The following is a 27,769-nucleotide window of genomic DNA, read 5'->3' on the forward strand; positions in this document are numbered from 1 at the left end:
GGAAAAGTTTCATGTTGTTACCAACATTTTGTGGTGACAAAATGCAGGACAACATAAGTAACTAAAAATAATAACATGTATTTTTGTAACACAATTAAACTTCACCCTATGTCCAAGAATGATATATTTCATTGTTGGCGAAATGGAGGTGCTTAAAATAGATACTAAAAATAGCAATGGCTAAAAAGAGTGGCCAAACACCAAATTGGTCCAATCTGAGATATATTGAAACACTACAAATAGCAAGTGATAAAAATGGTCACTGCTAGAAATTGAAAGTCTAGGACAAGTCCAAAATCACTCTAGGAGGTGGCGTTCATCTCCATTAATCCATCTGAACTCACTCATGCATCCCCCCTAGAAGCCAACACCAACTGTGCTATGAGAGAACCGTGTAAATGGGGAAATTACAAAAGCTAAATGCCAAAAGTAGAGATGCCAAATGAATATTGCAATGGCTCGAAGACAATGGAACTCCCTAACCAACCACATTAGCCTATGGGAACTTAAGGAATAGGCTAACAATCATTGAATTGATTAGGCTTGGAGAGGGAAAATTAAATTTTTTTATATATTTTTTTGTATGAATTCACCTAAACAGACTTCTAAAATATTACCGCCTTACTTGTGTATTGCATCCACACAGTTGTAGAAAATTCCATTTCCAATTCTAATTTGGTAACTTAGGGTGAGCATGGAGTGTCATAACAGTATGAGCTTAAGATGGAAACTTCCATCCTTGTGAGGGTGAGATGACAAAACATGCGTATTTTTGTAAAGCAAATTGTAGCTAACACAAGTTTTAAAATACTTGTATGTTATGTTTATGCTTTCCTTGATCCCCACCGTCCACAATTGCTATAGATTTTCAAAACATCCTAGATGCTTCATGCTAGAAATTGAACACTCTCTGTCAATAAACTAATCTAAATTCAAATTCCAAATTCCACGTTTGACTCTAGAGATGCTAAACTAGAAGAAATCTAGATTTTTCTGTTATGATTGTCTATACATCTAGTTCTCCATTTGCGATTACAAAAAAGATTTTTGTAATTTATGAAATTGATCAGAAACATTTCCTTGCAGATCACAGTGTTTATCCAATATATTTTAACTCTAATGACATTGTTTATTTAATATGTTTTGGCATTCTTGACAGATATTTAAATGGAAGTGATAGTTGTTTTCTATAACTTCTATCTTAATAATATTTAATTGTTTTACCAATTGACAATTATAAAGTATTCTTTATACTTCTTTTCACCTTCATTAATGTTGGTTTTTAGAAAGGAGCTTTGAGTTTGATGCCATCTATAATATTGTGTCAACTTTCTATGTTTGGAAGGTTCCTTATAAGGCATCTAATTTTAGCAATTCTTTATTTTTTCATTTTATTCTTGCCCGTTTCCCTGATCTTCATTATTTTGGTCAAAGGTTTGATGCATTGCAATTTATGGTCCTTTTAATTTATTTTTAATATCAATTACAATACTCTTGTTATTTTATAATTTTAAAGAAGAATTCCCCCTCCCCCCGGCACCCTCCCCACCCGCCCAATGTTAGTTTTCTTGCCTGCCTCTGTGAATGTCTTGTATTCTTCTGGCTCCATTACAATTAAACATGAACATGATATCTATAATGGTCTTAAGTCTTAAATATAGTAGTTTGAACTATCCAGCCTTATGTCTTGTCATGGTTCAAATTTAAGGTCTAACTTTACTTATCTTTTATTCATACCTCTCAGATGTGATCCATGCGGATTCTGTCTCTTATATGTCAATTCTGTTGACCATTGTGCTTGGTGCTTCAGTCTATGTAACTTAAATTAGTGGATCCATCAAGCTTTGTTGGACTTAGCTTTCTGTCTGAAGTTATTTTCAAGCTAGGAGCCTGCTTCAATTATCTTAAGTCCTGTTTTGTTTTGTGTAATTTGTTTAAAGGGATTGTAATTGTTTCCTGGACTGCCCAAGAAATAAGACAATAAGAAAATAATAAAAGAAAATATGTTAATGTCCATGTGTATCTAACATTCTAAAATAGATCAACAGGGTTCAATGGTATATTCAAATGTAATATAAATTAATATGGTAGAAAAGAACCCTTGGAGATGACAAAGTGAGTAAGACTAAACTACATCACTAAAGCAAACAGAGGTGGTGAATCCAAAACAATGAAACCTTAGCCTTTATGTACAAATATAAATAACATTGAATAGGATAAAATGTTCATCATTTTCTTTTTCATTGTATTCAAATGGACTTATTGTTCTGTAATGATTAAAGTTACAATTTGGTATATTGTGTAGGATTTGTTCTGATTAAAAGGCTTTTTCTTTTTGATTTTTTCAGGGCAGGAAGGACTGGTAAAACCTACAGATACAAAGCTTGCTTGTTCTTATGTCCTGATAGAAATGTGTCTAGTCATCACACACCAGGAGAGGGAGATGAAACTTTGTTTGTGAGCAAAAATCAAGATATTTGCTTGAAACAGGATTTAATTGGTGAAAGAAAATGTAAAATCATAAATGGAACTCTGCAACATAAATTATTGAGAGACAAGAATGTCATTTTCAATAAGGTTGTGACCTCAAAAAAGTCATCTGAAGCAGCTACAAATTCAGATAGAAAAAGACCCAACAGGAGTAATATAGAAGAGAAAAATGAAATTAGGTCTAATTTAGAAAACATTGAACCAGTTAAATATTTTGAAAAAGGGAAACTTGATTTATATGGCAAGCAAAAGGCTTATAAGGAACAAGTTGAGAGCCATCTTTTGGAATCTGATTGCCATGCTGAATTAACTGCTCAGCCGTTAACAGAGCCCTATAACACAAAGCAAAGTTATGATGCAGATGGTTTAAAGAGTAATCATGATACATTTTTAACATCTGGGCTATTTGACTCTACCAAAGGATCTCTGCAATTTGGTGTTGGGGTAGATACACTGTCTGACCACTTGTCAAGTATAGGAGACGACATGAAAAATACTGTAAAGAAGAAGGCATATCAGGCTTTGGCTGCAAGGTTATGTGCTACATTCTTTGATTTCTTTTGTTTTATGTGTACCTTTTTGTGATTTCTTGTTCAATGACTATGTAGCACATGGTACATTGGTCATTATAATCTCCTTTTATGGGTTCTGTAGATTTTTCAAAGCATTTTTCTTATTTCTTTACCAGCATCTGCTTGTTATCATATATAAAAGATGAATCTTTCCTTCATTTTGTATGTGATGAATTTCGTCCATTTCATGACTAGTTTTGTACTCGAAATGAAGGCCTTCAATTTCTCACTATTAAGTAGAGCTATTAACTTGTTATCCTATTTTTTTCAGCATTTTAGGTTATATCTTTTTTGACATTCAATTTATACACATGGATTTCTGGAATGAAATCTATAAGACCCACTTCCCAAGGTGAAGAGTGTTTGTAAACGCAGATATACTTGTCTTTAGGTATCATATTATAAAAAAATGTTTTACAATATTGAGTCTATTTTGCGTACTCCTTTGCAGTTTGGCCCTACATTCCTATATTAGCAATGTCTCAGGAAACTTTTTTTTTCAAATGTATGTAGGTGCTTCAACAATTTTTAGCTTGTATATAATGTCAATTGAAAAGTCACACTAATTACACACTAGCTTGAATATAGATATTCCTTTTTCTATGTCCTTTCATAAGATGAAATATGTTGACGATAGTAATCAAGAGGAGTCTAATCTGAATCATGTAACAGAGATAAATGTACATATATGTGCATATATATATATATATATATATATATATATATATATGCATATTGTCATATGCCTATGCATGTATGTTTAGGTATGTACATCAGCTTTGTTATCACATAGCAATGAATTTGATTCAGACGCTCAGTATTACTTCGACTGATGCTAAACTTCAACACTCCCTCTTTAGCAAGGGAGAAGCAATAAAGAAACCAGATATTAGAATATCTAAAGATAACACATTATTTGACACTACCACTCTAGAAATAGAGACTTGTCAAATAATTTAAATAACCATGCCATGAACACTATCATGACATAAATTATGATCTCTAATTGCCCGAAGCAATATCTAGAGTAATCATAATGCATTTGTTTTATTCATGACTTCCGAAAGTTCAAACCAACAGTCATAATAATAGGCCTATCATTTGTAAGATGGTCACCTTACAAAGATTACCTTTTGAGTATATATGTCCATGAAAGATCGTCACCTTTCATTACATATTTGAAGTAACAATCATAGAAGCATAAACACATATGAATTGAAATTAAATTCAATGTTCAAAAATTACAATTTAATCATACCAAGTTTTTCTTTGAAGTATACCAACTTCACTTTAGCAAGAGGCTTGGCAAAAATAGCAGTTTTCTGTTCATTAGTACTAATGTACTCAAGTTTGATGATATCTCAATTTACCATATCTCTGATGTAGTGATAGGGAATTTCAATATGCTTGGCCTGATTATGAAACACTGGATTAGTTGAAAGTTTAATTCAACTTTGGTTATTACAATGAATGATAGTAGGCTTCAAAGTTTCTCTAAACAGATCAAATAAAAGCTTTTGTAGCCATATAGCTTCTTTGGCTTCTAAGAAAGAGGCTATGTATTCTGCTTCAGTAGAGCTTAATGCAACTGAGGGCTGTTTCTTGCTGAACCAAGAAATTATCTCGTATCCAAGATTGAAGCAACATCCTGAAGTACTCTTACGCTTAGTAGAATTGCTTGCCCAATCTAAATCTGAAAAATCATGAAGATTTATCTCAACTTGATCATATCTGATTCCCATGCCAATAGTTCCTCTTAGATATCTTAGGATATGTTTAGCTGTCATTAGGTGAATCTTCTTCGGAGTAAGCATGAACTGACTCAAGGTGTTAGTAGCATAATATATGCTAGGACGAGTATTCACTAAGTACATTAATGAACCAATGATCTATTTGTAGAGAGTAGGATCAGTAGGTTCAGATTTATCCATATCATCCTTCAGTTTATGTAGATTAAGTTCCATAGGAGTAGAAGTTGGTTTGCAGTCCATCATTCCAAACTTTGTTAGAATATCAATAGTATATTTTCCTTGGTTTAGAAAGATGTTGTTTCCCTTTTGCCAAACTTCCAGTCCTAGGAAGTAGTGAAGAAGACCTAAGTCTTTCATGTCAAATTCAGCTATCAATTCTTGTTTGCATTTGCTTATCAGATGTTTTTCACTTGTAATTAATAAATCATCAACATATAACACAAGAATAATCATGTCATTTCCATCTATTTTGAAATATAGATTAGGGTCAACTTCATTTTTAGAATACCCTAGTTTTGTAAGATAACTGTCTATTCTTTCATATCACGCTCTAGGATCTTGTTTGAGCCCATATAGAGCTTTCTTTAACCTACATACATGAGTATTCTTGTTCCAAGTAATAAATCCTTCTAGTTGCTCAATGTATGTTTCTTCTTCAATTTCACCATTTAAAAAAGTTGTCTTAACATCCATTTGATGGACTTTCCATTCTTTAGATGCTACAATGGCCAAAGGTGGTTTTGACTGATGTATATCTAGTAGTTGGAGCAAAAGTTTCCTCATAATCGATATCTTCCTTCTATGAAAAACCTCGTGCTACGAATCTTGCCTTGTTTTTCTCAATACTGCCGTTAGGTGCATGCTTGATTTTGTATAGCCATTGGAAGAAACTACTGATTTGTTTTTAGGTTGGGGTGCAACATCCCATACATCATTTTTTAAAAATTGAATTGTATTTTTCAATTATAGCTTCTTTCCAAAGTTGATAAGGCTTCTTTAATGTTAGAAGGTTCTAATTTGATATTTTATTATTACTAATGCAACATAACAAGACCGAGTTCTTGTTTTCTTGCTTTCTTTTAATACTTCATCAAGTTCAACATGATTTTCTTCTATGATATTTCTGGCCCAAAATGGTCTCTTTTTATTGTTATTATTTTCAGCATCATCCGAAGTAGGTATAAGAGATGAAGTATCATTCTCCTTCTCATTCTCCACTGGATGATTTTGTTAAGAATATTAACCAAATAACGTATAGGTCTGATAGTATAGACCTTTCTTCCTCTTCTTATTATAATATATCTCTAAACTAGCATTATATTATATATAACTCTTCCTATAGGAGTCGGTGACTTCTCATGAAGAAACAATATAATGCTTAACTAAACTAACACATAGTTAGGTGTTATTAAATTTGTCTTCCTAGATCGCCGACTTAGAGGGGGCTTAGTTAGTGCTAGTTTAGGAAGGGTTATGTCCCTTTGAGGGACATACCCTTTAGGAAGGATATATAGGGAGGTTATCGATGCATATTGAGGACACACAGTTACAACAAAGTCTGCTCCTCTAAGCATCTATATCCTGCGAATTATATCAGAGATACTCCCTCACAATCAAAGGTCGAATATTCATTATTGGATCTGCATCAAAATAGACATTAACTTCATCAATATTCAGAATTCTTAGAAGACCATTCTTAGCATTTAAAGACAGGATTAAAAATCTAATTCAAAGATAAGGAATTAGCAGAAACTTTACATGGTATCAGAGCTCTGGTAATCAAACCTAGGCTCTGCAAAATTTCAGTAATCAGACTTTGTATGCATCAAGCAACAATCTCCTATCTTCTATGGCATACACAATCAGACTCGATGATAGGTTTGATGGGAAGGAACATTTTGATGCTTGGAAATTTAGAATCATGATGATTTTTGAAGAAATCTTTGCTCTTGTTGCCAGATATACTTCTGTAATTGTTGCATCAAAGGGATGGAAAGTACATTAGATGGATGTGAAAATCTCACAAATCTATTTGGAGCAGAGGAAATAGAAAAGCTATTCAAATCATCTTGGATGGAGTAAAAAATCATATCGTACCTATGCTTACAAAACATCAAATTGCCTTTGATATGATGAATGCATTACGAAATGCATATGAAGTAAACAATGAAACTAGGGTTCTCGCACTAAAAGGGCAATTGAATCACATTCAGATAAAGAAAGGAGAATCGAAATAAATTCTTACTTCCTAAGAGTTGCCGGTATTAGAGATGAACTATCAAGCATGGGAACCACCATTAGTGACATAGAATTAACGCTTATGGCTATAGATGGATTGCCAGATTCATGGGAGACATTTGCACAAGGAATGAGTGCTAGAGATAATCTTCGGGACTTTAACAAACTCAAGAATGATTCTCTTCAAGAGGAATCTAGAAAATTAAAGAAAGGAGGGAAACCAAAAGTAGAAGATGAAGAACTTCACATTCTTAATACAAACTCCTATAAGGGCAAGAAGAAGCATTTCAAGAAGAAAAGGGAAATCAAAAGAATGGAAAACCCAAGAAAGATCTATCTAAAATAAAGTGTTTCAAATATGAAAAATTTGGACACTATAGATCTAATTGTCTTGAAAATTTCAAACAACAAACAAATTGTACAAATGTTATTAGAGAAGAAGATACTTATGATCCTGAGAACTGTGTTTTGTATTCCTCTCTATCAAATGAAATTTCAAATAAAACATGAGTAATTGATAGTGGATCTTCTAGACATATAACGGGATACAAAGAAACTGTAGATTCTTTGTCAGAGAAGGTTAACAGTGAAGTTACCATTGGTGATAACTCAACACACTCCGTTGAAGGAATTGGAAATTGTACTTTGAAACTAAAATCAGGAAATACTCTTCTTAAAGGTGTACTCTATGTACCAAGAATTAAAAGAAACCTAATCTCAATTACAACACTTGAAGGTGATGGGCACAATGTTGCATTCGTGGATGTCAAAGTACTAACTTGGGCTAAGAACTCCTCCATCAAGAAAGCAAAGTTAATTGGTCAAAGAAAAGGATATTTGTATGAATTGAATACAAAATCTGGTCGATCTATTCAAGCCCTAGTTCACGAAGCTACAGATATAAATGTAATATGGCACAGAAGATTAGGGCATCTAAATTGCAAAACTTTATCAACTATGGAGAAGATGGTTATTGGATTACCTAAACTAAATAAAGACCACCCAAGTATTTGCAAAGGGTGTGCTCTGGGTAAGAACACTAGAAGTCCCTTTCATGATAGTACTAGGAAAACAAATAATGTACTAGAATTAATTCATTCAGATTTATGTGGACCTATGTCTGTTCCTTCTCTTGGAGGATTCTGGTATTATATCTTGTTCATAGATGACTTCTCTAGGAAAACATGGATTTATTTTTTAAAATGCAAGGAATCAGAAGAAATCCTATAAAGATTTAAAGAATTCAAAACATTAACTGAAAACTTTTCAGGGCATAAAATTAAAACTTTCAGAACTTATAATGGAAGAGAATATAACTCAAATTTGTTTAAAAGGTTTTGTAAAGAATCAAGGATTAAGAGGGAGTACACTGTTCCTTATAATCCAGAGCAAAACGGGGTAGCAGAATGAAAGAATAGGACAATTATAGAAGCTGCTAGAGCTATGATTTTTGACCAAAATCTAGAATATTATCTTTGGGCAGAAGCCTCTTGTACTGATGTATATATTCAAAATAGAAGTCCTCACTCCTATCTTAAAGATAAAGCCCCTGAAGAAGTATTTACTAAAGTAAAACCCAATATAAGTCATCTTAGAATTTTTGGGTGTCCTGTATATATCTATGTTCCAAAAGAAAAGAGAACCAAGTTAGAATCCTCTGGGAGGAAAGGTATTTTTGTAGGGTATAGTGAAACATCTAAGGCATATAGGATTTTCATACTTGGACAGAAAAATATTGAACTTAGCAGAGATGTAATCTTTGAAGATCTTGCATTCAAAAGAGCCATAAGTTCTGATGAACCTTCTCCTTTATCTAGTTGTAAAAGAAATAGTGAATTTGGGTCCTAGAGGGAGAACTTAGAAGAAATCAAAGATGAAATTCAAAATATGAACCTTGAAGAAAATTCAAAGAAAAGACCACTTTGGGCTATTAAAATAGTTGAAGTAGTTCAAGACTTTGTTGCACCTTCCAGAACAATTAGAGAAAGCAAAGGACCTAAAAGATTCTCTGGTTATACAACAAACATGAGTGGTTTATCCAAAATAGACCCAACCAATCCTTCTGATGCTATTAAACATATAGCTTGGAAAGAAGCTATGATAGAAGAATACCAATCTATTATGAAAAATGATGTTTGGGAAATTGTTCTCAGACCTAAAGGAAAATCTGTTGTTTCTTCCAAATAGATATTTAAAATAAAGCATGCTGCTAACAGTAGTATTGAGAAGTATAAAGCTAGATTTGTAGCTAAAGGATTTGCTCATAAAGAAGGGATTGATTATGAAGAAATCTTTGCTCTTGTTGCCAGATATACTTCTGTAATTGCTGCATCAAAGGGATGGAAAGTACATTAGATGGATGTGAAAACAACATTTCTAAATAGAAAGATTTCAGAAGAAGTATATTTGGAGCAACCTGAAGGATTTGAAACTCATGATCCTAACGCTTTTGTTTGCAAGCTCAAGAAAGCTCTCTATGAGCTTAAACAGGCTCCCAGGGCCTGGTATGAAAGAATTGATAAGTATCTCACCAGCTTAGGATTCTCCAAGAATGAAGCTGTTCCAAATTTATATTATAAAAGGGATAAAGATGATATGGTAATTCTGATACTGTATGTCGATGATTTACTAATAACAGGTGATGATCATCTCATAGATAAGTGCAAGAAAGCTCTAACTAGAGAATTCAAAATGAAAGATTTGGGACTCCTTCATTACTTCCTAGGACTAGAAGTACAACAGAATTCTGACAATATTATACTAAATCAAGGGAAGTATACATCAGACATTTTGAAGAGATTTGGAATGTGGAATTGTAAACCTATGTCTTCTCCAATGGAGACTAATCTACATAAACTTAAGGAAGCAGGAACAGAATCACCTTCCATAGATTCTATTCTCTACAGATAGATGATTAGGTCCCTTATGTACTTAGTAAATAAAAGACCGGATATTTGCTATGCAGTTAATGCCTTAAGTCAGTTTATGTGTGAACCGAAGGAGATTCACCTAGTTGCAGTTAAACACATTATGAGATACTTACAAGACACTCTTAATTTTGGACTCAAATATGAGAAAGTTGCTTTAGACTTAGATGGATTCACTGATTCAGATTGGGGTGGAAGTGTTAAAGACAAGAAAAGTATTTCAGGATGCTGTTTCAGTTTAGGATCAACAATGATATCTTGGATATGCAAAAACCAGTTTTCAGTAGCACAGAGTTCCACAGAAGTCGAATACATTGTAGCAGCGATGGCCTCTTGAGAAGCAGTCTAGCTGAGGAAGTTACTTGTGGGATTATTTGGGCAAGCTATGAATCCCACGATTTTTAATTGTGATAATTAGAGTTCCATCAAGCTCTAAGTGAATCCCGTTTTCCATGACAGGTCCAAGCATATTGAAATTCCTTACCATTATGTAAGAGATATGGTAGATAGGAATTCTGTAAAAGTGGAATACATTTGCATTGCAGATCAGACAACAGACATACCAAACCTCTATTTAGAGTGAAGATAGAACATTTCAAGAGGAGACTTGGTATGGTTGACTTGTAATCCATTTGTACTTTTTTGATTATTAATAAAATAATTTTATTTTGTTAGGCTATTGACTCTTATGGGCTCCACCATGTGTATTCATTATTTAAAGAGGTGACGATCTCTGAAATAATGAACACTTGTATAAAAGGCATTATGAGAGATGGTGATCTCTTAGATAATGTACTAAACAGTAGATTTTATTGTAAGATCTAGATGAGTTTTAGATCATATTGTGATGTTGACATTGCTATGTTCATGAGTCACAAATTGGATAAAGGAAGAATCTTCGTATTCTGGTAGATCTTAAAACTTAGGATTTTGTTGTGATATAGAAATACTAGTTTCTATGAAATCACAACTTGGATAAATGAAGAGATTACTCTTTAGATTTATCCTGTATAATACCACTAGTAGTAGTGATATGTCATATCATAGGTTTAGTGATATGACTTTCTATCATGTGCTCTATGATACCACATACTAAGAAGAAACAAACAGATATAGAGCATTAATTCTTGCTTATTCATCTGTATTGGTGTTGCTAGATATAATATCTCTTTGTAGGATTATTAAGTTAAGAGGGAGTGTTAAGAATATTAACTAGATAACCTACAGGTCTGATAGTACAAACTGTATTTTCTCTTCTTATTATAATATATCTTTAAATTGGCATTATATTATATATAACTCTTCCTATAGGAGTTGGCAACTTCTCATGAAGCAATAGTATAATGCTTAACTAAACTAACACATAGTTAGTTAGGTGTTATTAAATTTGTCTTCCCAGATCATTGACTTAGAGGGAGTTTAGTTAGTGCTAGTTTAGGAAGGGTTATGTCCCTAAGGGACATACCTTTTAGGAAGGATATATAGGGAGGTTATCAATGCAGATTGAGGACACACAGTTACAAAAGAGTCTGTTCCTCTAAGCATCTATATCCTACAAATTATATCAGAGATACTTCCTCACAATCAAAGGTCGAATATTCATTATTGGATCTGCATCAAGATAGTAATTAACTTCATCAATATTCAGAATTCTTAGAAGACCATTCTTAGCATTTAAAGACAGGATTAAAAGTTTGATTCAGAGATAAGGAATTAGCATAAACTTTACAGATCTTCATTTATTTCAGTGGTAGATTCTGTGAATAGCTCATCATTATTTTTAGAAAGTTTGAAGGCAATGTCTTCTTCAAATTTAACATCCCTGCTGATCTCAATTGTTTTCTGACCTGGAATATAGACCCTATAACCTTTGGAATTTTCACTATACTCGATGAGAATTCCTTTCTTCTCGGATGGTTCTAGCTTTGTTCTCTTTTCTTTAGAAATGTGCACATAGACTGGACATCCAAATATCCTTAGGTGATTTAGATCTGGTTTGATGCCTGTAAATACTTCTTTTGGAGTGGTATTTTCCAAGATTGAGTGTGGACATCGATTTTGAATGTAAACAACAGTGTTAGATGCTTCAGCCCAAAATGAAGTATGAAGGTTTTGATCATACATCATAGCTTTGGCTGATTCGACAATTGATCTATTCTTATGTTCTGCAACTCCATTCTGTTGAGGATTATAAGGTACAAAAAACTCCCTCTTAATCCCAACAGTAATGCAATTTTTTTTTAAAATTTCAGAGATGTATTCTCCATTATCTAATCTTAAAATTTTAATTTTCTTTCCTGACTGATTTTCTACTAGAGTTTTTAATTCTTTGAATTTTGAGAGTACTTCATGAGATTCCTTTTGTTTCAAGAAATAGATTCAAGTTCTCCTAGAATACTCATCAACAAAGATTACATAATAGAGGCACCCATTTAGAGAGAGTATGGACATAGGACCACATAGGTCAGAATGAATGAGTTCAAGTATTTCTTTTGATTTATGAACACTTTTGGGAAAGAATTTCTTGACATTTTTACCTAGGGCACAATCTTTGCAAACACCTAAGTGATCTGATTTTAAATTAGGTAAAACATTGACAATTTTCCTTATAGATGACAATACTTCGAAATGTAGGTGACCTAATCTCCTATGCCAGATTTTTGAAGACTGTGATATTTCATGACTTAGTGCAAAATTTTGTTGATTACACAGTTTATATAGACTCCCATCTCTAACTCCAATAGTGATAGCTTTCTTGATGTTAGCATTTTTAGGTCAAGACATAACTTTGTCTTCTTGAAAAGCGATTCTATATCCTTGATCAGAGAGTCCAGATATAGAGACTAGATTTCTTTTAATTCCAGGTACATATAAAACATTGTTAATTTGAAGGGTAGTGCCTGAATTTAGATGAATGGAACAAGACCCAATACCTTTAATTGGATGTGTGGAGTTATCCCCAATGGTTACCTATTCTGAGTTGCTTTCTGAGAAGTTTTTGAGTTTGTCTCTAAAACCTATTATATGTCGAGATGCTCCAGTGTCTATGATCCAAGTGTTTTTGTTTGAGTTTAATCCACTGGAGAGTGCTAGATAGAATGCATGATTTTCTTCTACTTCCTTCTTTTCTTCTTTTATTTCTGCTAGTGCAGCTTGAATTCTTTTCCATTTAAGACAGACATTATGAGAGTGACCAATTTTGTCGCATTTAAAACTTCTCACTTTTGACCAATCTCTTTTCTTATAAGGTTTGTTGGATTCTCTCCTATTTTGATTGAATTTTCCTTTCTTGTTGGAGCTTACTTGAAGTGCATGAATGTCTCCCTCTTGATTTAAGCTTATCCCTTTTGAGACTAATCTTGATTCCTCTTGAGTGCATTCATTCTTGAGTAATTCAAATTTAGAAAGCTCAGGTTGAGAGCTTAGTCCTCGAATGAAAGTTTCCCAAGATAGAGGAAGTCCCCTTAGAGCAATCATGGTAAGTTCTTTATCATCAACTTGACTTCCAATTGTAGCAAGTTGATCTTTTAGTTCAGAGATCCTTAGAAAATAGGAAGTGATAGTTTCTCCACTGTTTATTTTTATGTATAATAAATCTTGTTTTAATGTCAGCAGCCTACTAGTATTATTTATTTCAAAGGTGTTCTTGATGGTGGAGAACATTTCAAATGCTGTAGAAAGGCTAGAAATAGACGGAAGAATATGATCCTTAACGGAGTCTATAATTATTTTCATGGCTTTATTGTTGTGCCTTTTCCACGTTGTTTTGTTTGGATCATTTTCCTGAATAGTTTTATTTGATTCTACATACTCTTCTAATTCCATTTCTCTTAAGATTATCATGACACAAATTTTCCATGAAGAGAAATTTGATGCCCACTCCAATCTATCCTCTAACCTCACATGGTTAACCGCTTTGATTTTAAAAGAAAAAGAAAAATTCAAAAATTGTAAAGTCTGAATTATATATATATATAAAAGTTCTGAATAAAATTTCTTATCAGAAGGGCTCTGATATCATGTTATTTTATAGGAGCTCTGATAGAAAGAATATCAGATGTATATTAGACTTTACTTATTTTGTATTTCTTGTATGCAGCAGGTGAGTACCCTCAGAATGCTCCTTAAGTGCTGCGTCTGGCATGTTGATTGCTGAAAAGAATGTATTAATAATCTGCAATGTTACTTTGTCGATTCTGGGACTGCAAGTATGTTATGTATTTCATATTGCCTTGTTTGCCGATGAGAGCCAATATAAATAAGAATCAAGAGGTCATGACCCTTTGTGGTCATGACTGTTGGTAGAGATTACCAACTGGCACTTAATTAAACACACTTCTGATAATATGCTGGATAATATCTTGAGTAGCATTTACCATATACCAAGAGCAATGTAATATGGAGCCCGATCCTTGATCGACATTATACAAGAGAAACATTATCAATGTTAAAGCATCTGAAATATAGTGACGATAGTAATCAAGAGGAGTCCAATCTGAATCATGTAACAGAGATAAATGTACATATATGTGCATATCTTAATATACATATATATGCATATTGTCATATGCCTATGTATGTATGTTTAGGTATGTACATCAGCTTTGTTATCACATAGCAATGAATTTGATTCAGACGCTTAGTATTACTTTGACTGATTCTAAACTTCAACAAATCCATGAGGTTGGCTTGTTCTTTGGTTTTTTGAAGGTGCTGTCTTTGTATAGGCAGCCAATAACTTAGTTACCTTAGTTCTCTTCTTCCACACCTCACATAAGCTTTGGGTCTTCAATGCACCTTCCATGCTGTGATAGATTAAATCAGACCTCTTGTAGTTTGAATCTATACCAAAAACATCATAACCAGCCCTTGAATATTGAGAGACATCATTGGGAGATTGTAAAAACTGCACCTACAAAACATGAGCCATGTCCGCAATCTCCATAAAAAGCAGAGAAGTCAACAAGAGTCAGTGTCCATGTGCACATTTGACTAGTCAACATTTACAACATCCAATTTAATTTAAAGAAATACAGAAATATAAGAAGATAAACCAACATGTTCAAATCTTGAAATATGACAATTTTGACAAAAATCAAATCATTGACCAACTGATATTCCCAAGAGATCGTTTGTCGGTTAAAAAAATACCAAAATGTCCTTATTATGACGACCTTTCTAATAGTAGTTCCATAACTCACTTAAGATACACAAAGGGTGAGAATATTGTAGGAGTGCTTTTCCACCCTAGCACAAAGCTGTTAAACTTCCTTGAAATCTTTCCTGACATGAAAGATACCTAGCCCGACAACGAGGAAGTATAACCAAACAAAACTAAATCTTTCCTGACATGAAAGATACCTAGCCCGACAACGAGGAAGTATAACCAAACAAAACTAAGGGGTGTAATGGATTAGTGTAGCAACCAAATATTCTACTCTTCTAACAATGTATTGACATCTCATTGTAAAATTAACTTCCTCTCAATCTGTTGACCTGCATTTTGTCACCACAAAATGTTGGTAACACAAGCTAGTTTCGTGTATCGCTAAGCTTAAATTTGATATTCAAGTGTTCAATGTTGATCAATCAATCGACTTCAATTCGTATATCAAATTGTTTTGCTGAAGGCTTTTATCAAGTTTTTTTCATTTTGCTTTCTGTCGAGTCTTTGCTTTCTTTTTGAAGTGTTCATCATCCTTTTTTTTGCTTTTGAGTTTACAATTGTTGGTTTTTAGTCCTTTGGTTTTGCTCATGTCGTGGCTTTCACTTTCCTCTTCGATTTGGTCTAACCTAGAGCTCAATCGGAGTTCTCACTCGAGATATGGCCGTTTTAGTGCCTCAAAAGTGGACTTTTTTGGTGCAGCAACACGAATTAAAAATATCATTTTATATTTTCAATTTGACATTCACTTTTTGAAAAATAGAACTTAAATTCACTTTATGTTATATTTTAAGTTACTTTATCATTTAAATTTTCACTTAAAGTAACTATAACACACTTTATGTTATAATTTTAAGTTGAGTTACTTTTTGATTTTTCACATAAAGTGACTATAAACTATATAGTTTCAGTTTAATTTTTGATTTTTAAATCAAATGCTCATTTTAATGTTACTTATTTGAATGATATTTATGTCTTGTATTTTTAAATATGATGTATAAATGTTGTTTATGTCCTATGAAGTAACTTTTTTATGAAATTATGTTGATTAAATGACTTTAAGTTATCAAAAGTAGACCTTTTATATGCAATTACATGTAAAATCCATCAAAAGTGGACATTTTACATGTCACTCCATATAAAGTTCAACTTGAATACATAAGTGGACCTGTTTGATGTCATTACATCAAAAGGCTATTAAAAGTTGACCTTTTTGATGTCATTACATCAAAAGGTAAGTTTTTGTGTTTTTGCATCCGAAATGTGAGATATAACTTAAAACATGCATTACCTTCCAAAAGGTGTGATTTTGATCACTTGCATGTTTTAAAACATGTCATTCACTCCAAAAGGTCCGATTTGCCTTGTTGCAAGTTTTGAAAATGCTTATCACTACAAAACGTGCGATTTTAACCAAAGTTGTGTTTTAAAATGTGTATTGCCCTCCAAAAGGTCTGATTTTGAAAGAATGCATGCATCTGCTCTCCAAGAACCCAATTTTTCTCATTGTGAGAGATTTTCTTGGTGGATTTGCATGAGATCTTCTCCATTGAAGATGTTTTTGCTTGGCAATGAGTTTTCTTGCATCAATAATGGATCTACCATGCTGAAAAACATTTTTGGAAGCTCTATCATAGGGCACGTTTTTGGAAATAACTTCAAATAAATTCATTTTTGATCAACGATTTTGCACAAGGATGAATTGATTTGGTGTTTTATGGTGATTGCATTGCATTATGATACACATTTTGACCTTTAATCTCCAAATCGATTTGATCATGCTCCTTGGTGAAACAAGTTTTTCACCAAAAATGTCTCATGAGCATGCATATGTAAAACATTGGATCTTGGAGTATTATTAGGGCATGTTTTGACATTTTGGAACAAATACTCCTTGATTGCTTCCTTCTCCCATTCGAATTTGCAAGAGTTTGAAAGATTCAAACATTTTTGAAGACATTTTCAACATTGGAGCATCTTTTTCCTTCACTTTTGGCACTTAATCTTCATGGAAGTGGACTTATTCTTTCTTGCTATTTAATTTGTGCTTATCTTGTTGATTTTATACACATTATTTCTTGATGATTGCCACTTGTTGAAATCAATGCCATGGAAAGTGCATTTTTCCTTTAAAATCGAAGAAATTGTTCATTTTCTTGTTTTTTGTTTTTCGCCAATTTCCAAATTCTAATTTGTGTGTTGAAGTGCATTGCATCTTGACATGTTTGAGCCACTCTCCAAAGGTACGTTTTCTTTTGAGTTTTTGTGCTTTGTGCCTGCTTGCTGGTTTTCTCCACTTTGGAGACGTCACAAACTCTTTCCCAAGAACTTCTTGTTGTTCCACTTCATGCGAAAGCATCATCACATTTCACTTCCATCTACCTTGTCACAACACTTCACACCTCATCTGACAAATGCGATTACATGTTTTCCATCTTATTCTCCATCCACACATACATCCCATTTTCTGCCTCCATTTTCACTCATCTCACTTTTCGCATCCACTCACACGACACGACTACACAAAAAACCTTACATGTAATTGCATCCAAAAGGTTTGATTTTGATTAAAAGTTACTTTTTAAAAAGTCAAAAAGATGACATTTTCATCTTTTATGTACTTTGACTTCACCTTTTCACTAAAGATGACTATAAAGTTCATTATCCCTCTTCCATTTACTACTTCCATCTCTTCATATGCATTTGTGCCTTTGTGAGCAAATACATGTTTCTGCATCTTTTCATGCTTCGCACCTTGTCCTCCATTCGCACTTGCATGTAAAGTGCATCCTCCATTTGTATTCGCATCTCATCTCACCTTTCGTCTCCTGTTACATGTTGCACTTACATGTACTCATTTTTCATGCAATAATACCTTGAAAACCCTAAATCACATTCAAAATCAACAATCTTCATTCGCACTCATTCCTATGCATTCTGCCTTCACACATTTTCATTTCATTCCATCTTCCATTTTCCAACTTCATAATACTTCATTCTGCATTCCATTCATTTCATTTTCATTCACTGCATATGCATGATGATTTCTTTTTGAGATCATTTCATCGGATCTACAAAGTCTCCAATCAATTTCCGAACCTTTGTTGCTGATCGCAAATCAACTTGCATGGCGATTCCTTTTGATGATGTGTTTATGTTTTGGGATTTTTGTGTTGCAGTGCAAACACAAGAGATGCCCTTATCATCAAAATCCAAAGGAAAGATGAAATATCAATATGATAAAGAGTTGGCTCATGCAACTCCATCATCAGTTGCATCTGTTCTTAACAATATAATGGACAAGATGATTGGTCATGTGGATATGGTTGTTTTCTATGAAGAGTTGAAAATCCTATTGGTTATGAGATGAAGTGCATCAAAAGAAGTAACATTCACTTGGTGTTTGCATTTCCTATGGTAGCCATGGAACTTGATTTTGTTCTTGGATGTGCACGATGTCTTACTCCAAAAACAAAGACTATCAAGGATGCTGACGGCAAGGTTATCATTAGCCTTGATCCATAAGTTATTGAGCAGATCTTTGAAGTGCCACATAAAGCAGAATGTGTAGATTTAACCAAGGAATCATCTTTGGCATGGTGGAATGGGCAAAAGGGTGATTATCAGAAGTTTGTCAACGTACATTGGTTAGACAATAAAAAGAACAACTTCTCCAGATGGCCAAAGACTGTTCATCAGTCTAACTTCAAACAAGAATATAAGGATCTCATCATCCTTTTTAGCAGAATTTGCAGTCTCAAAGATTTTACTGATTTCGAGCCATGGATGTATAAGTTAATCTTTCAAATCATGGAAAACAAAGAACACATCTTTTGGGGAGAGCTCATCAACGCTGCAGTTTGCCAGCAGATAGGTAATGTGGGAACTTCAACGCCCTTCTATATGAACTCTTACCTTATTTACATTGCTGCTGCCATGGGATCTTTCTTTGGACTCTCAACCAAGGTAGATCATCTTCAGCTTCCTATTTGGGATTACTATAACCAAATCACTTTGGCAAATAGCAAATTTCATTACAGAAGAGTCCAAGATGCCTTCTTTGGGCATTTAAGATGCTTATTTGATAGAAAGTTATCTATCAAAAGTGTCTGATGCAGCATGGGAAAAGGTGAATCAATACAGCTATATTTTCATTCAATTTCCAACTTTTACATACTTGAGAGTTGGATATTTCAAAGGCGAGCCGTATACCTTACCTAGGTCTGCTACAGATCGAATCATCTTGATGGAGTTGTTAGACAACTCATGGATGTGCAGAGTGATCAACATGCTATGCATAGGTCTGGTTTTGGTATTACCTCAGCTAAACCCTTGGCTATTGGCAACTATTCAATCAATTCTGTGCCCAAAGTGAAGAACATGGAAGTAGAGTTGCAGTTGATCACCTTGAAGAAGTTCAAGGCCAGATTTGACTTTGATCACCGAGAGATGAATTCTCGGATGAAAAGAGCTTTCACACATGTTCATCGCATTGAGGATATTTGGATTGATATGAGAGCAGAGTTTGACATCATGAAAATGAACTATTGCAGATTAACCTTGCAACAGATAATCAATCTCAATATGTTGGAGATCCCTTCAGATTTCCAAGTTGAAGATGAGGGCAACATTCTTGATCTGGAGTTTCATCATGCCTACTTTGATAAGAAGTGCCCTTTTCCTATTCAGTGGCAACAAAAGGAAGGAACATCTATCATGGATAGATTTCAATCCATCTTGGTAAACTCTAACAAATGGCTGAAAAATAAAAGCCTTAAAAGAGTTATTCCTAAGATGGGATTGGATTGTGGAAGTTTTGGCCCTCCCGGCAGTAAGTCACAGCTAAAGATTACAAGGAAAAATGGTGCCTCATGTTCTGATGCTAAGGGTTCCCTCAAATTCAAATTGAAGGGTGGAAAAGGTTCTAAGTCTTCTTAGATTTCTGAACCAATTCAAGAGTTAGAGGAAGAATCAGAAGAGGAGCTGGAGACATAACCAAATAAGGAAGATACAAATGAAGAAGGGGAAGTCATGATCATATCTCCCCCAAAGCCTACACAAACTCATGCACCATCTATTAATGAAGCACCTTTTCTAGATGAGATAGATGACGATGTGGATTCATTCTCCATGGTCTTCACTCCTATTTCAGTCTTGGAAATTAATACAATGGCCCTTCCTATTTCTTCTAATGCTCCTCTCATTCTTGCAAATGAACAATATGAGCATTTGGCAAATGTGTTTGAGGATTTTTCAACTTTCACAAATGGTCAGGTTTCCCAACTTGATACTTCTTTGACGGGTTTTGAGCTTTTCATGATAGAATCTTCTCAACATGTTCCTATGCCTTTAGCTGTGTAGACTGAATCTTGCTCTATTACAACAGAAATACAATTTGGATTAATGCCAATAGTCTCCACTATATCTGCTTGTATGGATAAAAGGTTTCAACTTGCCTACATGGTTGAGCAGAATCACAACAAAGAGAAGAAAAGTGGTCCTACTGCCAGATAATCTCCATGTTAAGAAGACCAAATTCAAATCTTTGAAAGATAAGATTGTTTCAAGGATTTTGGTTGATTTAGATAAGACCAAATTTGTTGAAGTTGTTGAGCCCTCGGTGGACAAACTTGCGGAGGAACTTGCTCGTTCTGATTACTAGTTCACTAAGGTTGAAAGCGGAAAACAGTCATGTCTGAGTTGTTTACAAGATGCATTGGCTGATGTATCAAAGAAAAATCATGAGCTATGGAAGAAGAAAAATAAACTAAAACAGGAGGTTTCGCGCCTAAACGAGGTCATTCGGCAACAATCTTCTCAAAGTGTTGATGCCATGTATTAAACATCCAAGGAGAGAAAGTTGATCGAAGGTGCCAAGTCTTGGATAGAAGAGATCATCTCTGAGGGAGTTCGAGCCATCATGAAGACATTTGCCGTTCTAGGTGCATCAAGAAAATGAATGGAATGGAGCAAAACTTGATCTCTTCTTTGACACAAGAAGCGGATAATTTGAAGGAAATTCTCAATGATTGGGATGAAATGGAAAGTTTTGATCTAGATGCCTTGGTCTCATGTGACATTATTTTATCATGTGAAATATTTTTTAAATTTCAAGGACTTATTGGTTACAAAAAAGAAACATTAAGGAAGTTGATCACAAAGTTGCAGACAACACTTGGAGATTGTCAAGTAATTGAAATAGGTATTACTTGTGATTTGGAATAGATGGGATGCCATGTTATTGATGATTTCGGTAATCTCATTGCGGTTGAAATAGTAAGCTCGGAATATACAATCAGGATCAATGCTATTGTAGATTTTAAAGATTTTGATTCGCACACAATGAACGAGTTTGTCTTTTATAAATCTTCGACAAAACACTTGTTAGATACTATGGCAGCAAATTCCAAAGTTGTGCAATCAGTGTATGCAGATGCAGTAAGGATCGAAGCCATATCAAAGACCATGGCAATTGTTGATCTTCCCACGGTGCGTGATATCATCATCAAATTCAAGGTACTGAGGAACAATCTTTAAGATTGATTTTTTTTATTTTATTTCATGTTTGTAGGTTTAAGAGGATGCATTACATGAAGAAGTGTAATTACATGTAATGCGAGTTACATGTATGTAAAAGGATGTAATGTGCGTTGCATGTAACCTTTTTTTTTCTCTTTCAGTTAGACTAGGTCAAAGTTGGTTGAGTTGCTCTCACTTTTTCCTCCACCTTTCTCTCAACTCCTATGCCTATATAAAGGAGTGCCCCCTCATTATAAAATTATCATTATCTTTATGCAATGAGCTCTGGAGAAATTGTGCTAGTAGAACTTTGTTTATGTAACACTATTTTGAGAGAAAGTGAATACAAAGGAGCATTTGAGACTTAACTTTGATTAAGTGAGATTGTTACTTGTGTGAGTTATAAGCTTTGTCTATGATTCATCTAAGTTATCTTTGATTCATGTTATCTTGTGTTCTTGGTAATTATATCTTGTGAATTGAACATAAAAGGGTTAAGAAGCAATTGGATCCAGAGCTTTGATCAGGAGCAATTATCAAAGTGTATCGCTAGAAGCTTTGTCTGTAGTTAATACTTCTTTCTTAATTTGCAAAATAGTTAAGTTATTCTTACTTTTAGGAGTCTTTGTGCCCTTATTGTAAAGTTTTTCCATATAGAAGTACGATTGGACTTAGAACCAAATCGGTACATTTTCAGCTAGCCTTTGAGTTAGTGAAGGTTTATCGGTATCACTGTTTCCAGCTCTTGATAGAAGTGTAGTTAGAGATTCACTCTGCCTATTACTCGCTCCACGAGTAAGTGGATTCTTTCTTGAAAGATAAGAAGAAAAGATATTGGTAACATCCATATTATAAAATCTCTCAATTTCTTGCTTACCTTGAGTTGATCTAAGGAACAACGAGAAGGGGGAGCCTTCTTTTTAAGGTAGGAGAGATTTTGTCTCACGCACTATGGTTGGTCATTCTATTTTGCAACTGAATTTTTACCCAAAACTGTCGGTTGTAAAATATCCACCCAACACAATCAAAAGCATTCCAAGAGGCAAGCATATCACGAGCTCTTCTTGTAAGACATTATGTACACAAGATGCATTTCAAGGAAACATAAAACATCCTTCTTTTAGTTCAAAGAGAACATATTAAGAATTAGATTCTATCTTAAATATAAAATATTTTAACACATACTGCATGCATCATAAACTAAATGCATGATTACAAAACCTTTCTTGATAAATTTACCCTTTATCATAGTATCTAGTACACTGCAATTTTACAATGTTTCATGAATTCTCAAATATTCCTCAATGGATTAAAGAAAACTTAGTTTTATCATGTTATAAAAACAAACATAAAATATTACTTCATTCCAAGGCGGAGGGGAAATAATAGAGTGCACTACCACAGGAACTACCATAGAAATACATTCACTATGTTGATCAAGGACATCATTCATTAGCATATCCCAATAAAGATGAATTGTAAACTAAAGAAGTAATTTATAATATTATTTTGGTCAATCACAATTCCAAAATTTTAAACTGGCAGAGAGAATGAAATGCACACCAATTTCAGTTCTACCTTTCCCTGGTGATCCACACTCAACATCCCTCCCATATTGTTTAGAAAACACATCCAAGTAGGAGAATAATTAAGTCACACACTTCATTTGCGACCTATTGACAAGAAAATAATGTATTAACAATTGAAAACACACAACAACGCCCCTAAGATGAAATAGGTTGGATGTCAAATAGAATTTAAAGACAAAACATCTTTTGATGCAGATGAGTTTTTGGGGATCTTGTTGCAAATGTATTAACACTGCCATTGTTAGGTATGTGTCTTCCAAATGCAACATCCTCTTAGTTTTCTATTGAGAATAGGCAATGAATAGACATGTCCCTTCATGGGAAATAGAAGGGACATGTCTATTCGATAATCAGATAATAAATATAATAATATATTTAATCATATATATAATATTAATTTCTCACATATATTTATATTTCACTTTTATCTCATGTATATATGTTTATCTAGACAATAGCTATTAAAGATCAACACTCCCTCTTAGCTAGGGAGAATAAACACAAGACAAATATTACACCATTGGTGATATTAGAAATGACAAATTTTACGGATATCTCATTTGACATCTCAAAAGATTTCTACTATTTGATATGACATTCGATATTATGAGTATTGGTCTTCTAGAATATCAACACATGATATTCACCAATTACTCAAATGGGGTTTTGATATCACATCTGATATCGAGAGTATTGGTCTCCCAGAATATCATTATCCGATATTCACCAAACACTCAAATAAGGTGTGATATCACATTTGATATCACAGATATTGGTCTCCCAGATATTCACCAATTACTCAAAATAAGGTTTGATATTACATCTGATATCAAGAGTATCGGCCTCCCAGAATATCAATGATATTCACCAAGTACTCAAAAGGTTTTGATATCACATTTGATAGCAAGAGTATTGGCGTCCCAGAATATCAAAGATATTCACCAAATACTCTTTGAGTAATGGCCTTCCAGAATATTGAGATGTAAGACATTCACCATATACTCAATTTGTTTGATTTCATAATACAAGTTATTATAAAATCGTCACCTTACAATAACTTTTGCAAATACAACTAACATCATTTGGAAGTCGTCACTTCCTCATGATGTACACAGGGGATAGGCCCATTAAATCATATAGTCACACATATGGACTTTCAAACTCCCTCTGAATCTCAATCTTTAGAGCTCCTCATCCAATGTTGTCTTTGATCTAGTGTCAAACTCCCTCTGAATCTCAATCTCCCTTTTCTTGCAAGAACATACATGGAGGAAAAGATCAAGGAAAATAGCTCTTATAATAGAAATACAAATAGTGATTAAATAAATGAGATATTTAAGAATAATACATATTTATCTACACATCAATATCCTTTTATTGAATGATTCATTCTATTGACATTATAATTGTAATTGAAAACAATTTTCCTATTACATCAATTATTTTAGATGGAGATATTTACATCTCTCATACCCCACACTACGGATTCACTTAATCTCCATGCAATCTATGAACTGACACTAAAGAGTTTATAAAATTATTCATTATTTAATTTTGTCATATATAAAAATTATATATAGATAACTATTATCATATAGTAATTAATGCTCATATTCATAAAAATAGAATGCATTAACAAATATCTTACCTCCCACTTACCTTCACCTTTAGTATTATCACCTGATCATCTTAGTTTTCTATTTTAATTTCTTCTAGATAACAGTAAACCATCGATCACTATTATGTCCTTGGCTATATTCTACGGGGCCTAATGTCTAATCGTATTATTTATTCTGCAAGAAGTTTTCCATTGAATGTACTGTACTTAAATAATTGACTTTGGATTATCAAAGTCCCTTATTTTCTTATTTCAAAGGTTGACATTCCATTCACGTGGCTTGTGTGCCCTTCATTTAGTTTATAGCCTGATGATGACTTTCTAAGTGGTCCACATGGACTATAGATGGCTGTTTTTGAAAGGGTTCCCAGAATGTGGGCAATTTAAGGGCGACACAGTGGGCATCTCCATTTGGCCATATGTTATCTAGTAGAAAGCTTGTTATAGAGTTACTGTGATGAGTTTTAGTGGATTTTTGTCAACGTCACATCCATGCATGGAACATTGTTGGTGCATGCAAGACGAACAATACGTCCCTATGATTTTCTCATATTTCACACCCTTAATCACCACTGCCGATGTCTGGTTGCGGCACAATATTTTTTTTTCGCAGTAAAACTATTCGATCACGATCATAACTTTTACATTCAAGACCTCTATGTTGGAGATTGATACTCCTTTCGCAGACCCCATTCCTCCTTGTCATGTCTTTATTTGAATGTCATTCGATGTGTCAAAAATATAGCGGTCGTAGACTATAATGTTTGAAACATAGGCTTTTGTTTGATCTTTTTCCAGCTCGCCAAATCAAAATGGGAAACATTTTTTACGATGGGTTATTTCTAGGATCACTAGAAGCAACTCCCTTTAGCGTGGTGGAGACAATGCTCACCAAAGTTGAAATTTTACAGAGGAGTCCCTCTAGACCTAATGTCTTTTGTGATTCTCTTCCAGTCTATATATTAAATGTTGCTCTCTATGATTCATAAATATCTTATAGATGATTACTAGGTGCAAATAAGATCAACTTATTTCCCCTTGATCCGAACCTGCTTTGATACCAAGATGAGTTTTTGGGGATGTAATGTTCCCATTGTAAAATAAATTATTAATCAAACTATTGCTAATGGGCCGATTGATTTAATATATCTCGGACCCATTTTTGTTTTGTTTTTGTAGTTTGTGTTGCCGTTGGCTATCTTTGTACACCCTTGGAAAGTTTTCCTCGACGGGTATTTAAGCATGGCTTGTAGTTAGTCGTTAGGCATGTGATTTGATTATATTTCTTTGTACTGCAAATTCCTGTTGGGATTCTCTATTGTTTGCCATTTCGGAAGTGAAAGATCTTCCCTATTTGGCTTGTTTCCAGTTTCAGTGGGATTCAACCCTCACCCTATTCTGTTGCATTTAATACTTCACTCAGATCTTGTAAATCAAAGCAACATCTTTTGACAAATATTAATTAAAGGTTGTTTGTGTTCAAATCTCCATTCTTGTTTGGCATTGTCTGATGTATTTGGGATTAATAGTTTAAGGTGCAGATCTGAAACCAATTTTCCTTCCGTACCCCCTTTGCTACTCGCGACACTCAGTATAAATACTGTACATCTTTCTCATGACAAGTCTACCCCTGCATTACGTACGGCCTCCCATTAGTACTGCCTCTCCTAGCAAACCGTACGACCAGTGTCTTAGTACTGTACGACCAGCCTCAAACATATCGTACGACCAACCCACCCCATTACCATACGGCCATAACATCATCCACCTGTATAGATCATATTGCCTTCCTGTATGACCATCAATTGTTCCCTCAATCGTACGATCCTCCTACACTACTGTACAACCTCCAAGGAAAATACTGTACAACATCCAAGCATCCACCGTACGGCTCAAGCAGTTCGTACATCATCTTGGCCCAATTGTACACCTCACCCTGTACGCCTATCATGGTCCAATGCACATTTGTTTGGAGTTAAATGGATTTGGGATCATTACAGTATTATCAGAGCTTTGATCCTGCCAGCTTGTGGACAGTGAATGAGAGTATATAGTCGGAAGAGAAGAAGAACCCATTCCATTGATAGAATGGCCGCAGAACCAGAACCCATAGCTATCAAACTCGTGGCACTACTGAGAGAACTTGTAAAGAATTAGGTGCAGATCAATGATATTCAACGTCTCATAGAAGAAACTCTCAAGAAGTTGACAGACTATAAAATATCCAGTGAACAAAATGGTCACAGCGCGGACTCGGTGTCGGGTAAAGCAAACCCTCATCCAGTACGCTCTCGACCTTCCATGCCATCCAACCTTTGAAGAAATGCAAGAACAACTGAGAGAAAAATGGAAGAATGTGAATTTGGAGGAAAATATATCCTACAAAGATTATGCAGATATGAGAATGAGATATTTGGGAGGCGGGAAACGAAGATATTTTAACGATGATCTCAGAAGGAAGTTGAGTACAGTAAATTTGTCTCCATTTGACAGATTCGGATCCATATCTGCACAACTGTGAGTAATGAAGCTCGATACTTACTTCTAGCTTAATCCTATGCCAGAAGAAGAAGCAATTAAATTTGCGGCATTACACTTGGAGGGAGTTGTGCATGAATGGTGGCATCACGACACCATCGCACTGGGGCATGATCAAATAAATACCTATGCATAATTCACTGAGAGATTGATAGAGCGTTTTGACAGTAAAGATCTGGAACTCAATTTCAAAGATTTGGCTCAATTGAGGCAAACTGGACCAATTGACCAGTACATTGCGGAATCTCAGAAACTCTCTGTTTTGGTCACAAACATTTTTGAAAGAAGATGGATAGTGCTCTTCATGGACAGACTAATGGAACCACTGAAAGGTTGGGTAAAAGGGTTCAATCTTGCCACCCT

At 34.2% G+C, this 27,769-nt stretch overlaps 1 protein-coding gene across 2 annotated transcripts in view; it reads left to right on the forward strand.

Moving 5' to 3' along the window:
* The window catches only part of LOC149568043 (regulatory protein RecX family protein), a 141,362-nt gene that overhangs the window by 41,338 nt on the left and 72,255 nt on the right, over window positions 1-27,769 (forward strand). For both annotated transcript variants that reach the window (XM_089821050.1, XM_089821051.1), the window contains exon 2: window positions 2,349-3,023. In XM_089821050.1, the coding sequence (XP_089677176.1) occupies window positions 2,349-3,023 (675 nt within the window). The remainder of the gene's footprint in view (window positions 1-2,348; window positions 3,024-27,769) is intronic.

The sequence above is a fragment of the Cupressus sempervirens genome, chromosome 3, assembly GCF_028749045.1.
Source record: "Cupressus sempervirens isolate cs-2001-9-10 chromosome 3, ASM2874904v1, whole genome shotgun sequence".
Lineage (NCBI taxonomy): Eukaryota > Viridiplantae > Streptophyta > Pinopsida > Cupressales > Cupressaceae > Cupressus > Cupressus sempervirens.